This window comes from Pungitius pungitius, chromosome 6, assembly GCF_949316345.1.
Source record: "Pungitius pungitius chromosome 6, fPunPun2.1, whole genome shotgun sequence".
Lineage (NCBI taxonomy): Eukaryota > Metazoa > Chordata > Actinopteri > Perciformes > Gasterosteidae > Pungitius > Pungitius pungitius.
The window spans coordinates 20,393,033-20,407,406 of NC_084905.1; the positions used below are offsets into that span (position 1 = coordinate 20,393,033).

General features: G+C 49.8%; 1 protein-coding gene across 3 annotated transcripts in view; it reads left to right on the forward strand.

The window, feature by feature from the left end:
- The window catches only part of LOC119195817 (transcription factor Sox-6-like), a 28,561-nt gene extending 14,799 nt beyond the window's left edge, over positions 1 to 13,762 (forward strand). Inside the window, exons 3-4 of one of the 3 annotated variants that reach the window (XM_062563180.1) lie at positions 11,287 to 11,448; positions 12,985 to 13,762. In XM_062563180.1, coding sequence (XP_062419164.1) covers positions 11,305 to 11,448; positions 12,985 to 13,239 — 399 coding nt within the window. In that variant the 5' untranslated portion in view covers positions 11,287 to 11,304 and the 3' untranslated portion in view covers positions 13,240 to 13,762. Of the gene's footprint in view, positions 1 to 11,243; positions 11,449 to 12,984 lie in introns of all 3 variants that reach the window. The other 2 variants (XM_062563179.1, XM_062563178.1) reach the window with 2 other exon arrangements.
- Positions 13,763 to 14,374: the final 612 nt, after the last annotated feature.

Below are 14,374 nucleotides of genomic sequence, written 5' to 3' on the forward strand. Positions count from 1 at the left end.
CCCCCCCCAAAAAAAAACCCCACCGTCCGTCTCCGCGCTTTGTACTTCTCTGACGGCGTTGCGGCCTGCGACGAATCGCCAGCCGCCGCAGCCTCTAATAGAGTTTAGAGCCGCTTCCCCCACTCCCCCCCCCCCCGCCCCGGTCCTTAGCCGCGCGCTAACGGCGTCCCATTATGTCCTCTGCGGCTTTTGGACGTCCGCTTGACTGATCTGATTTGTCCACGCCTATGACCTGTCCGCTTCAGGTCAGGCAGAGGAGAACATTTCGGGCGGTGGGAGAAGAAGAGAAGCCGAACCGCTGCGACGTACGCGCGTCTGCTTTTAGCTCCATTCCAGACGTGTCGAGTGCCTCGAAGTGCTGCGCGCTACACTCGCCTCGTTTTCGACGTCCCCCCCCCCCCCCCCGTCTGAGGTTCCCCCATCTGGATTGCTTTTTTTCGTGGAGCTGCGGCGTGCCGGGGGCTTTGAGGCAGAGGGCCGGGCCCCCAGGCAGCGGTTCCTCCCCACTTACACATAAATCCACGGTGCGAGGCGCGCTGCCAGTAACCGTATAGACCGACCCTCTGTGGCTACTTCCCAAACCACCCGAGCTCATCCCCCCCCCCCCCGCCCCTACCCCTACTTTCTCTCTTCTATTGCCCTTGAAATGAGGCCTGCTCTAAATATTATCTCCCTCTGTGCTTTATCCCTCCGTTTATCCCCAAGTCGGCAGGGAGAAGAAAGAAGCCGTGGGGTTGAGTCACTTTTTCCCCTTCTCTTCTCCTCTCTCCAAAAAAAACCCACAGGCAGCGAGCGGCTTCCTGGAGATGAGCGCTTTTGTCTGTTGTGCGACCGCCGCGGCTTTAGGCAGATCCTCCTCTGATGAGGTAATGCGCGGGCGGAGGACCGAGCAGCGCGGCCTCCGAGAATCTATATCCGAGCCCTTTGGTGAATCCGGGAGGACAGGGTACGTGGTGGGGGGAGCGTGCTCCTCTTCGGGGATCCACGCCCTGAGGTCAGCGCCTCTTGGAGCTGGATCTTCCCTCTCTGGTCCGGTACTAGTGGCCTCCTGTTGGGAAATGCCAGCGGAGCCGCTGACATTCAGGATAATTGCTTCCTGTTTTAACTGTCACGGGTCACGGAGGTCAGAGGTCAGGGTCAATCTCAGCTGTTGTTCTCAGGGTTATGGGGGCGGGGGGGGGGCACCACCTGGTCCTTAGATCGATGCTGTGCACTATTTGCTCCAATTTTACATTGTTCAACAGCCTTTTCGGCTCCCCGCAACGCTTCATTTGAAAAACCCCAGCAGGTTTCTGTTTTTTCAAAGAGCTCGTGGTTGAGGAAACGTCCCGACACACCGCCGCCTTCCTACGGCAACGCGGACACCTGGTACCGAGGGACTGGTGGCAGCTTCCTGTCTTTAAGAGCCACCTTCCTGCCGCCGAAGCTCGCTGCCAAACGCCAACGTTTCATCCTCATAAACACAGTGGCTCTGGTTACAGTACAGAATCCTGCATCCCGTTTTAAAGCTGCAGTCTGACAAAGTGAACTGGCCTTAATGGCTGCTGATTGCATTCCTAAACTGTCCGACTCCCCCCCCCCCCCCTCCTTCTCTTTTTTCAGCAATCTGATCGTTTAAGTACATTCGAGCATAATTGAGGTCTCTGCCTTGATTAGATTTGCGCCAGCTTTTAACAAAGCCTGCTCGAACTTAATCCAATGAGGCCCATTGTGGGGGGGGGGGAGCGCGGGGATGACATCGCTCCCGGTTAGCCTCCGAATCAACCGAGCCGTCGGCCAATCAGAGGCCGACGCTGACAAAGAGGCCGGACGACTGAAGCGTTTCCAAAGCTCGCTGCATGTCAGCGTTGGACCATGTTCGGGTGGACAAGTGGACGATTGAGTCCAGGCGTGTATTTACTTTCCATGATGTTGCATCGAATGCTTAGAAATCAAAAGTGTTTCCATGGATTTAAGTTCAATGTCAAGCAACAAGGCAGCAAAGTTTAAAAAAGCCGATGAAACATTTGATTAGTGTATTTATTCTGGTACATAAAGACTGTGCAGCTGTCTCCTCCAACGTGTCCCCGTCAACCCTCCTCTGAAAACCCCAGGGGTCCGTCCCCTCCCATGTGTCCCCCCCCCCCCCCCCCCCATGTGTCCGCTCAGCATGGTTTCCCGGGCGGCTGCTGGAGCAGGATGCACTCGGCACACCTGACCCACTGGGCTGAGAGCGAGAAGCCCGGCGAGGGGGGGCGGCGGTGGAGTCGACTTTGGCGCGGCGTCTCACGGTGACACCTGCCCGTCCATAATCACAGTTCGGCTAACGCGTCTTCTGACCTGTGGCTGTGTGTCACACACTCAATCCCCTAATCGTCTCCTTTGTTCTCTGTCACCGTCAATTAGTCGTGTGCCAGGAGGCTGTGTGTGTGTGTGTGTGTGTGTGTGTGTGTGTGTGGCTGAGCATCGTGTGTTGGATGCATCGGATGATGAACCTTAAGAACCTTGTTGTGAGAGTCGATTGACCCTTTGAGTCTTAAAGAAAACGCTTCATGAACAAAAGGCCAAGAAACTGTTTATGTGATCTGATCATTAGCTGAAGAAGTGAGGCGACACCGTGAGGCCTTTTTGTGCGTCTTTGTCACTTTGCAGTCATGTACATGTCACTAGACTTGGTCTAATTGATCTCTTCTTTGACGAGATCAGTGTCTAGATTAAGAGCAGGAAGGATTTTGACTGAGACAAGAGTCTCTCTCGCTCTGTAAACCCTCGTGTGTTCTTAACAATGGGATTTCACACTCTCTATAAATACGTAGGCCTCAACAAGTCGTAGCTCACCTGTTCAAGCTGCAACTAATCCAGAACTATTTCTACAGTTCCCCTTGAGGTTCAATGATCCGGCTGCTCGAGGTGCCCGGGGATGAGCACGCATGCTGGTATGTTGCGGAAAAACAAACAAACGGCTTCCCCAATTCGCAAAGAAAAAGCATGTTGATTGCGGTTCCTGGATGTTTTTTTTAAATTCTGCTCAATCCCTCGCTGGTCGGCTCAGATGAAAACAGCACACACTCCACTATCTGCGTCCTGTGCTTACAGGGCAATGTTGACAATAGCTGATATGCAAGCGCGATGTGTAGTGCATGAAACAATGCGCTATTATGCGAGCCAGGGACACTTAAGACCGGAGTAACTGCGACGTGAACACAAGCCAAATAGATGGTGTGTGTGTGCGTGTGCGTGTGTGTGCGTGCGTGTGTGTGCGTGTGTGTGTGCATGTTTGTCGAAGCCTTCTCGTGACGCTCCAGGACGCTTGGCTCGCTTTCAAATCCCGGATCACTCGCTGATAATAGAGACTGTTTTTTGACGGCGCTGCCTATTCGTCCTTCTGGAAACGAACGCCCCCGTTTGCACGTTTGCGTGCGGGGGAGGGGGGGGGGGGGGGGCGTCGCTGGCGAAGAAATATCCAAATGCAAATGATTTATCATCTGGATTCTATCAATTTAACCTTCGGAGTCTTACTCAATAATTAATGTCTATCGGCATATGACCCCATGAGCCACACGGTAAACAGCGTGTCTCATCACTATGTATGAGAGCTTGTAGTCAGCTAATATACGGCACCAGAGACGAGCCCCCCGGGGGGGGCCCCCGGTAAATCAACCATATCTAATGAAGCCCCCTAATTGTGATTTACAGCCTGCGAGCGCAGTGCTGCGACGGAGAGGCGAGCGGCTGCAGAGAGGGAGAAGTCGGGGGGGGCGGGGGGGGCACCAGATCCAACGTAGAGGCTTCGTTTAAAGACGCCGCTCCCCCCTAACCAGAGAGAGGGAGAGAGTCGTTTTTTTACGTACACTTAAACTACGGCGGTTAGTGAAATTGCTGGTGGAGGAGAAAGAAGCTTCCACGCTCCAGCGTCAGCAGCCTCGCTTCCCCTCGGCCTTCTGTGCACTGCGTTCAAGTCCAGAGAAGGGGGGGGGGATTTATTGGATCTTCTCTTCCAGAGGTTCTATTTATTGTTTTAGATCACTTGTCATAATGCAAAAACGTTATATTGGAAGAATGTAAAGATGCCGAAAAATAGCGATATAATTATACATCGAAGCATGTTGGAATAAAGTTAGGAGCACATTAGTCATTATTTTAGAATCACAGAATTGTCTAAGAAGACATTTTTCATCCGTAGTCTTTATGTGAATTTATATTATTGTTATATTATCAGTTAATGGAGTCTAATTACTTGCCTCCACAGCTCTCCTCCTTCCCTTGACATGTCTGTACATGTGACAGAGTTACACGCTGCCAAAACGAGTATCAATTAAACCCTGCGCTGTGATGTTGGAACCATCTGTACACATTAAGCATTCCGGCCGGTCAATAATTGAATACAAATATGTTGTTTTGCGGCTGAATGGAAGTAGCATGACTCTGAATAATGGAGCCGTTTCCTGCTGTGACAAAGCTGAGGAAACCTTCAGAGCTCCTTCTGAGAGGAAACAAAGCTCATTGTCAGAGGATAGAAAGGCAACTGGGATTACAATGGGGGCATCCAGTGAAACGACTTGTCAGTCCTAATCTGGGATTAGCAGCCTTTCTCGTCTCCCGGGCGCTCTGAAAGCCACCTGTTTGGACACCCCGCCGATGATGTTACTCTCCTTGTTTGATTGGAATTCTTTTGTTTGGATCAAAGTTTTCAAAACAAAGGGGGTTTTCTAGTTGTTTTTTTTCCTTATCATGAATACAATCACATGTAGTAGTAAAGAAATATAACATTTATTTGTCTAACTGGAACTAATTAACAAATAAACCAATTGTTATCCACTGTGTGTTTTTAGAGGGACTTTGCCCCCCCCCCCTCCCCTGTGTCTTCGTGTCTCAACCAATGTGTCCCAGGGATGGACGACCGATGCAGAACAACAACCCCAAAACACAGTGCACACGGATGTGGGATTATTGCTGCTTGCTGCGGTGAAACCCTGGAGCCTTGTGATGACTTATTGAAGCTCACTTTCCTCCGCTTGCTGGCCGCGGGGCTCATGCAATTACTCTAAAAAATGTGTGAGGGCAGCTGTCGTGTCGCCACCGGCTTCTGTCGTGACTTTCTACTGTTGATGTCACCCTGAAATAGACTCAGCTGCCAATGACACTTCTGAAATTCAACCCTTTGACAAAATTGACCCGCTTTGATGTCTCAATCCGCCTAATTTACTAGATGGGACGCATTGTAAAGATGTCTTTGTTCCTTTGAGTGCTTTAGAAAAATATTTTGTTGAATCTTCATTTTTCTTTCATTCTTGGAAAAAAAAAAAGACATCTATATTCTCAAGATAATAGGATTTTACCTGGTGTGCAGCTTCTGCTATCTATATGCGGAGGTTGAAGCGCAACAAGGCTTAAAACTTGTGTAACAAGCTTACTCGACTTACGTTGGAGGTCAAAGGTAATCGGTGTAACAATTAGGGATAGTGGCTTGAAGTGAGAGGACATGTGGTTGTTTGATGCGGCCTCCTGTAGGTCAGGTGTTTGTCAAATGGTAGGCGGTTTATGCTTTAAGCCAATAGAGATCAGCGGTTGAAAGAGGTGAGGCACAAGAGAGATGATAGAGGGAAGAAAAGCAGGGCGAGAGTCATTATGGAGACTCAAATGGAGAAAGACAAAAGGACACAAGTTTAAATTGACTGTTGACTGGGTGTGTAGAATTAATTCATTTTTTAATTCAGCTGTTTTTCTGGCCAAGGATTGGCCTCAAAAAACGACGCTGCCAAAGGTGCTACGTGAATGGTAAATGTTCATTAGTCGTTCACTGTTTATCACCCCCCTCCCTAGCAGATCTACATTTACTTGTGGCATTCCTCGGGGATCTGGTCTTGGTCCGCTTGGGTCAAGTAATACCATTTGCATAATTGTTTTTCTGTGGATATAAACATTTATCTGTAGATAAATTCATGAGAACTTTGGCTTCAAGCAACTAGAGAGTTAATTAGGAAGACTATTCCATAGTCAGCTGACTACAAGTTGTTTTTTGAAAAAAATTTGGCAAAATTTCAAAATGTTGGAAGCATACAGAACTGTTTTGATTGAATCAATACTTATTTAAGGAAGTCTGCTGTTATATGGGCGTACAGTATGTGTTTCTCTAATGGCATATGGACAATATGCTCTACTTTAAGCACGAAGAGACAACATGTTCACTCTGGCCGGGTCTTCTAACTACCTTTCGGCGTGAGTTAGTAGACAAACGGCCCTTCTGAGCCCCCGCGTGTGTGTTGACTTTGGTCTTCAATGGTTTCTTCAATGGTTCACTCTGTGTCGTCGCCCACGGAGCAGATAAATGCATATGTGTACTGTATTTGTGTTAGCTGGGAGGGTGTTCGCGTGCCAGGAAAAATAACAAGCACAAGGCAGGGTGTTGGTCAATAAGGGCACTCCTGGATTCCTCGGGGTCTGCGGCTTTGGTCCGCGTCCCTGAACACAGAGACCCCGGCACAGCGATGTGTGTTTACGCCCCCCCCCCCCCACCGCACAAACGCCGCATTCATGGTTTGGGTATTCCATCGTTGGCTTTGATTAAGACTTTCCGTCGGCGGGAGCAACGGACATTTGAAACCCCGCGTTGGCTCCAGGTGTCCCTGCGGCGAGAGACAAGATCCTAAGCGCCGCGTAGCTGCCGTGTAGCTGCCGTGTAGCTGCCGCGTAGCTGGCATGTAGCTGCCGTGTAGCTGCCGCGTAGCTGCCATGTAGCTGCCGCGTAGGTGCCATGTAGCTGCCGCGTAGCTGCCGTGTAGCTGCCGCGTGACCCGAATCCGTGGTCTACGAAACCTTTACGAGAGCGTTTCACACCTGAAAGGCGGTTGCTTCACAGTTCGTGAGCGGGATCACGAGTCGGAGTCGGAGTCGGGGGGACGTCCAGATTGAGGAAGACCCCACTGCTGAGAAGATCGTTGTTGGCAGGTTGTGTAGGTTGTGGAATGAAATCAATCGGCTCAGTAGGAGTCAAATCACTTTGTGCCCTGCCTGATGGACGCATCTGTCCCCTCTGAGGGCCTTCAGGTTGTAAATACTCCCCGATGAGGTAAACACGTCATCAACTCACACTGATCGTCACACAATGACTCCTGTTTACCTGAGAATCTGGTTGTGATGGACGATTGACGAGTGCGTGCTATTGCCGAACCCAGCGCCAGCACACGGCCCCATGCTCACCTCCCTTCGCTGTTTCACTCGGGGTCACGAAAAAAGGTCGGCGGAAAGGCTGCGCAGTCCGCCACTGTAGCCAAGACCACACCGAGGCCAAGTCACGACCAAGACCAAGAGTCTACCGAGACTAAGGGGGTGGGGGACCAGGACGGGGGTCCAACCATGGGCAAAGTCACTGTCTACGTCTACACTACAGCATGCGTAATCTAAAGGCTTTTGGCTGCTCGTTGGCCTCTTGGAGTGAAATCCATGTTAAACCGGAATTTCAGAAAACAAAACTGCTTTTCTTGCCATTGAGGCATTGACGAAGTGGGCTGGTTTTGGGGGTGGGGGGTGGGGGGGGGGTGTAACTAGCGTTTTGCTTTTGAACATTTCTATTTCGGGGCCAAAGTGCCGTGGCGAGGGGGAATATCTGGGAGAAAACAGGGCAGCGTGTGTGTGTTCACATTCCACATGTGTGACCTATGACAGTGCCCTCTGTGTGCAGCACTCGGCGACGATCTAACGAGAGTCCAGACAAGATTTAGGAGCCCTTTTTTGTACAAGGCCAATTCTCTTTCTTTTTTCTCATGTATTTATCGAGAGAAGGTAAGTGAGCACACGTGTTCTCCTAAGCAATGCCCTGCCGCTCAGTTACACCTCCATGTTGCCTGGTGCCACCACAGACTTTTTACTGAGGGCCACTAAACGTCGGGTTTAGGCTAGAGGTCTAATGATAGACGCTATCGAGTTGCATGGTTGGAAGGTTGTAGGATTCAGCTCTTCTGGTATAGCCCGACCTTTTCAGGGGACAAAAAGTCAGGATTTATGGACACCCCCCCCCCCCCCCCGGTGCTCAGATTTTATTTCAGAATCCTCCTCTTGTGCAAAATCGATCCCTTCGAAAAGAGGATTAAAATGTTTTATGACTCAGATCTTTTCTTTGTACGTGTGATCGTTTTTAGCTTTGTTCTCAAAAAATATCATGAGGAACACAAATGCTTTTTTTTCCTTCTACTCAAACCTACTTCTGGTTTTCTTCCATCTAAAATACCCACTCTTCTTCTTTCTCTTGTTTTTTCTCCTCCTCCCTTTGGTGCTTCCCACTTCCCTCGGGTCGTGTCCAGCTGGGACGGCTGGAGGTTCTACACCCAATTGGTGGAGTCGAAGGCCTTTGTCGGGAGCCCTCCTCTCGCTCCACAAGTGGCAGAAGGGACCTGGGTTGTGAATGGCGCTTTGTGTGGTGTTTTTCTAAGAGGGGGGGCCCTCTCTCTCCCCAGCTCTCATCTGTCACAGGTCCCTCTCTCCGTCCGAGCTCCACAATGCCGGATTGTTTCCGCCAAGCCGCCAGGTTCCCGGCCAGATCTCAACGACGCTCTGCTGCCAAATTCCGACCCCGGGTTTTTCGTTTTTCTTCCCCCCCCCCCACAAAGGGATTCTAAGTTACTGTCCACGTTTCGGAAAGGGGAGTTAGCGAGCGGTTAGTCTGCTGCATGTGTCTCTGAGATCAAGTGCTTTTACTGAGCAAAGCTTTATTCTGATCTTAATTAGGTTTCTGATCACACGAGATGTTGACCCAACTCATGGAAAGATCTTCCCAACCCCAAAAAACTCACTTTTCACTTTTCATGACACACATTTCAGAAAGAACTACTGCTTTCTGGGGAATAAGTTGATATTTTTCGAGACGTCCGTTATGATATGAAAGACCCTCAAGGCGATGCGTGCGTGAAAAAAAGAAATTTCCTTTCTCGGGTCAAACATTATTGTAAAATAACTGTTTTCCGAGAGCGTTTCCGCGATGCCAAATTCATTCTTTTGTTGGTCTCGTTGGGAAAAGGTTGTTTCTTCAGCTATAATCATTCAATTTCTCCCTCCGTCTCACTGGGGAAGGACTTGATATTTACATTAGAGCCGTGCTCAGAGGTAAAACTTCACACCTCTGTGCCATTAGGCAAAAAATAAATGCTTATTTCACTCATTACGCACATCCATCTTTTTTCCTAAGTGCAGCGCTGTCTTATGAAAGCTTCTTCAAACTATCAATCTGAGAAGGAAAGACAGAGACAGGAAACAGTGACAGCTCTGCATGACATGACAGAAGCAGCTGCAACACACAAAGGCTTCTAATAAGAGCTCCTCTTCTTCTTTTTGGGTACATGTACCGTTTGATACCCATTAGGATTTTTTTTACTGTGGCACTTTCTGTTGTTTTGGAGCTGTTGAAGTAGTTTTTCCCGTCCGAGTGTTGGTAGCTAGTTATGCGAGTTATCATGACCTGAAACTCATCCTCATGTAACTCATACCAACCAGGGCCAGCTACAAAGTTATTTTAAATCCAACCACAATCATTTACCAAACCGGGTTTTGACAATCCATCCAAAATATCAAAGTCATGTAACAAAAAAGCGACAATAGCTCCTGACTTCATTCCACAGCAATCAATTATCAGAGCATGACATTTGTTGTGTCAGTTAAACACCCGACTCATCTCATTCCTGGCATGAAGTATACTGTTCTTCTCCTGCCCGGACCAATCAGGGGACGCCCCCCCCCCCCCCCGTGGCGTGCTTACCAACAAACCCCCGCCCCGCGGCCCGATGGGGCCGTATCAGTGGCAGCGAGTTATGGGGCCGAGGACATGAGCCCCCGCTTCCAAGAACCTGAGTCCGAAACAAACACAGCACCAGCAATATTGTCAGCTAAATATAGGTCCGCTTCTGCCCAACCCCCCCCCCAACCCGGTCTCCCTCATTGCTTCCGTGTGGATTGCAGGAGTTGGTTCTGAATTAGTTTGGAGAAATGTAAATATTCGCTAATCCAGTTTTTTTTTCAAACCAGGCGAATCGATGAATCTCACGTAACGTAAAACGACTCTTGTGCATCACTAAATGACAGTTTGGCACCAGGTTGCGGCATCATTAACAGGCCGTTGGGCTGTGACTTGACCGTGATGAGACTGAACCAAAAAGGGAGTTTTGTTTTGGCCTGTACAGCTTCACCTTTCACCTTTGAGTAGTCATATTAGACAAGGCATCAGGGCTTTTACCTTGTGTTTTAAACTGAGGTAATGGTAGAATAATCAACTGAGGCAAAGGGCCTAAAGACCTAAAGAGATGCGCTTGAATGAGAGAAAAGACTCTTCAGGGGAAATTAGGCCGAAGGACAGCGACGCGGTGACTAACGATGGCTCGTACTATTAATGGTTCTCCAACGTCTTCAGGTCAGAGTTGAGTGAGACTCTATCCGGCAGCCGTTCTCTTTCAACCTGCTCAAGGGGGTCACTGGGAGCTGACATGTGTGGTACAAGATGTCACGCCATGGACATCGTGACCCCCCCCTGGGAACCAGGAGACGTTTGTCAAAAAACCCCGAAAACGCACCTCAGAAGCAGATCAGCACTTCTCCATCTACTCAAGTCTTTTATCTCACTCTTATATCAACTCCCTGTATAAATGGTTTTGCTGCCGCCCTCCACACACACACACACACACACACACACACGCTTCTTTCCCTCCAGACGTATGAGGGTCAGATTTACGTTTCCCGGGTGGCCTCGTATTTCAGAGATCGACGGCCTGCTGTGATTTACTGACCGCTAAATCCGATGTGATCTGTCCTACTTTGCAGAGGTTCTGTGTACACGAGAGCTTGTGTTTGTTTTATTTCCCGAAGCAAAAAATCTGTGCGTGCGCGTGTGTGTGTGTGTGTGTTGCTTTTAACGCGCCAATTAGCCCCGAAAAGATGTGGAGGACTCTATGAAATGGGCTCGTGCTTGGATTTCGAATGGGAATTTAAGGCCGGGATGGGGAGGGCCGAGGGAATAAGTGTGGTAAATGAAAGTCCTCATAAGTACAGGGCAACAAAAGGGAAGTCGTTACAGTAGATGATGTATTAGCCTGATGACTCTCCCAGCCCGAGCGCTCGCCTCAGGAAAAAAAAAGAGAGCGGTTTCCTTCCACTTAAACGCGGCGCGGCGTTCGTGTGTCTCCTAAACTACGCCGACGCAACGTCCCGTCTGAAAAAAACACCGCCATCAAAACATTCAAACCACTCTTGTCTTGTCCCCCCCCCCCCCCCCCCCCCTGCAGAATGATGTCTTCCATACGAGCAACACCTCCCTTTCACCCACAGTCTGAGGAGGAGGAAGCGATGGGTCACGACCACGCGGCCACGTGGACCAGCGAGGAGCGGGAGGGCCCGAAGGAGACGCCGCCCCCCCACCCGGACGAGCTGCAGCCAATCAGGGAGAAGCTGGCGGACTCGGCGTGGGGCGGCGTGGTGCCGGCTGCGATGGTGAGAAGTTGATCGTATCTTATCTCGAGATACGTTGCCGTAACTCTAATCTATAAAACAAATGTGTGTGTGTGTGTGTGTGTGTGTGTGTACACACGGAGGGCACACAGCTCATAAAACACTCATGAAATACATGCAGGGGTACACAGTGTGTGCAAATTCTCATGCATAAGGATGATTGCGCACCATCGAACGCACACACGCACACACACACACACACACACACACACACACACACCCAGCAGTGGTCCTCTGTGGTCTGCGTGCTGCAGGCAGTGCTGGAGGCCGCCCAGCGAGGCTTCACCTCTAGAGAGTTACAGCCCTTGGTTCTTCTCATCTCCACCTCCTGTCTTCGTGTGTGTGTGTGTGTGTGTGTATGTGTTAGTAACTTGGCTGCAGGTTCTGTTGGTCCCAGTGGAAGAGGCGAGTTTGAGTCCAAAGTTCTGAGACTAAAGTTTCTTTCTTTATCAATGTTGTGGCAGAATATATTTAACATTTCCCAAAACAAAAGTCTTGTTCATACCAAAACTTAATTATGTTTTTGTTGTTATCTTCAGACTGTAACCCAGTTAACGATTGCAATTAGATTAGCGACATCTTGACTTCAGTTCAAAGTGGCCTTAAAGCCGGTCGAGTTGCCTCCAACTAGGACCCAACACTTTGGTCAGGTCAGCGCTTTGTAATAAGGAGTAAACTTCTAAACTTTAAAACCCCTCAAACTTAAACCTAAACTATAAAGTCAGTTTGGAGTCTCTGGAGTCGAATGAATAACAAAGGTACAGAAGGACAGGGCGGCTTGTCTTCTCTCTCACGTGTGTGTGTGGAACCGTAAAAAAAAAAACCACACACCTGAGCAGTCCGCTGCCTCCTAATCCTCATTACAGGAGACAAAGTGAGCGACACGGCCTGCGGCAGCCGCTTCAAGGGCGCCTTAAGATCCCGCCTTTAAAGTTAAAGCCCCTTGTCTTTGAAACGTAAGCCTTCTAAAGTTCCACTCTGTAAGGGGAGGAGAAAGCGTCCAGGAATAGCCCCCCGTGCTACAACACCTGTGCCAGGGCGTCTGTTGCGGGGGACAATGTGGTCGCCCTCGGAGGGCTTATCGCGTCGGTAAATATAGACTCCTCGTTGCCTCTCGCTTAACTCGTGACACGGCAGAGCAAACACTCCGCCTGACCCACATAAAAAAAAGAGGCAATATGGTTAATAAGTTAGTGGCCTGGGTACGACTTTCTGTGCGTGTTCACAACTTTGGGACGCTGTCGTTTTATCGTCATCCACGAGCTGACCTTGCGGGCACATGACTGGAATTAGTCCAAAATCCGTTTAGCTAATGGAAGGTTGCTCGTGTGGACCTCTGGTTCTGAAAAAGCCAACCCAATAATAACGTGCCTTTGAACTTGCATTCTCCCTAATGGCCATCAGGAGGCGACTCGTACTTGATTCATCGGCAATAATGAGGTTTAATCAGCTCATATTTCAATCTGGGAGGGGGGGGGGGGTCGTGAACCTCTGTCCTCTGACGCGTCTCCTCACCAGGACAACGAGAGCAGCAAAGGCGGCTCGCTCTACTCCTACCGGACCAACTCCACCTCTCCGCCCAAGCCGGAGGAGGGCTCCAGGGAGCGCGGGGAGCCCATGGCCGGCCTCGTCTTCGGCACGCCGGAGCGCCGCAAGGGAAGCCTGGCGGACGTGGTGGACACGCTGAAGCAGAAGAAGCTGGTGGAGCTGACCAAGACGGAACAAGACGGTAGGCCTCGGTCTCCCGCCCGGGTTGTGTGTTTGTATGTTTAATTATGATTTAACTGCAGTGACAGATGCAGCTGCTGAAGTGAGGCTCCTCCTCCAAAAAACGGGAAAGTATGAAGTGGTGAACCAGACTGGTTTTGGTTGGAATGGTTTGAACCTCGTTGAGCCTTTTTAAGGGGACGGCGAGGTCCTCACTCGATGTCAGTGGCTTGGGGGTGAATGTGTGACACGAGGCGCTGGTCCTGCAGCGGAATTAACCTGAAGTTCTACTAGTTCAAGATGTTCCTAAGGAAACACTCCCCTTCAGCGGTACAGAAAACAGGCGAAATGAAAGCGGTTTAATGAATAAATAATCACACAATTCTTTGTCCCCGGAGTCGAGGCGGCGGGAGTGTGTTCCCTCACCTTCGTCCTCCTCCACTCCTCCCATGAAGGGCCCTCACCTCTGCTCCGCTTTCCCTTCCCCCCCCCCCCCCGACGCGTCCCTCTCCGGGAGGATCTTTGAACGTCTGAAATTACAAGTGACGGGGTCCTCCTGCTCGTCAGATCACAATATCAATCGGTGAAAGCACCGGTTTCCCTTTCTCCCCCCCCCCCCGCCCGCTCCTCTGATCTGCACCAGAGTCTCCCAGCATGCCTCAGCTCGCCGCCGCTCAGCCCCACAGCGAGTGTGAGATCTGACGCCACGTCTTGACTGTTGTGTGCACATAGTAATCAGGGCGATATCAGAGGAGCGCTTCATGTCTCTCATTTGAAAGGTTTTCACTTTGTTATTGATACAGTAGAGCCGGAGGCGGGGCAGACAGGTGCCTCTTATCTACAGTAACTGGTTTGAAACAAAAAACACCTGTGTGTGTGTGTGTGTGTGTGTGTGTGTGTGTGTGTGTGTGTGTGCGTGTGTTAAAAAGTGTTGTGACAAGTCAAATCAAACAGTGGAAAGAAATGCTGGGGGACAAGTTGAAGTGTTTGTCTTCTTGTGATGACTTTTTCCATCTCCTGAAGATGTTGTTTTTCTATTTTATGGCCGGTTACTGCATTTTTTTCTAAAATAATCCGTCACAGGAAATGTTAACGAGAACTTTATTCATATCTTTAGAGGATGTAGCAAAAGCAATGCTCACTGTTACTGGACTATGAAGCTGAACAAGCAAACACCTTCATGCTGCTTCTTAACAATGCC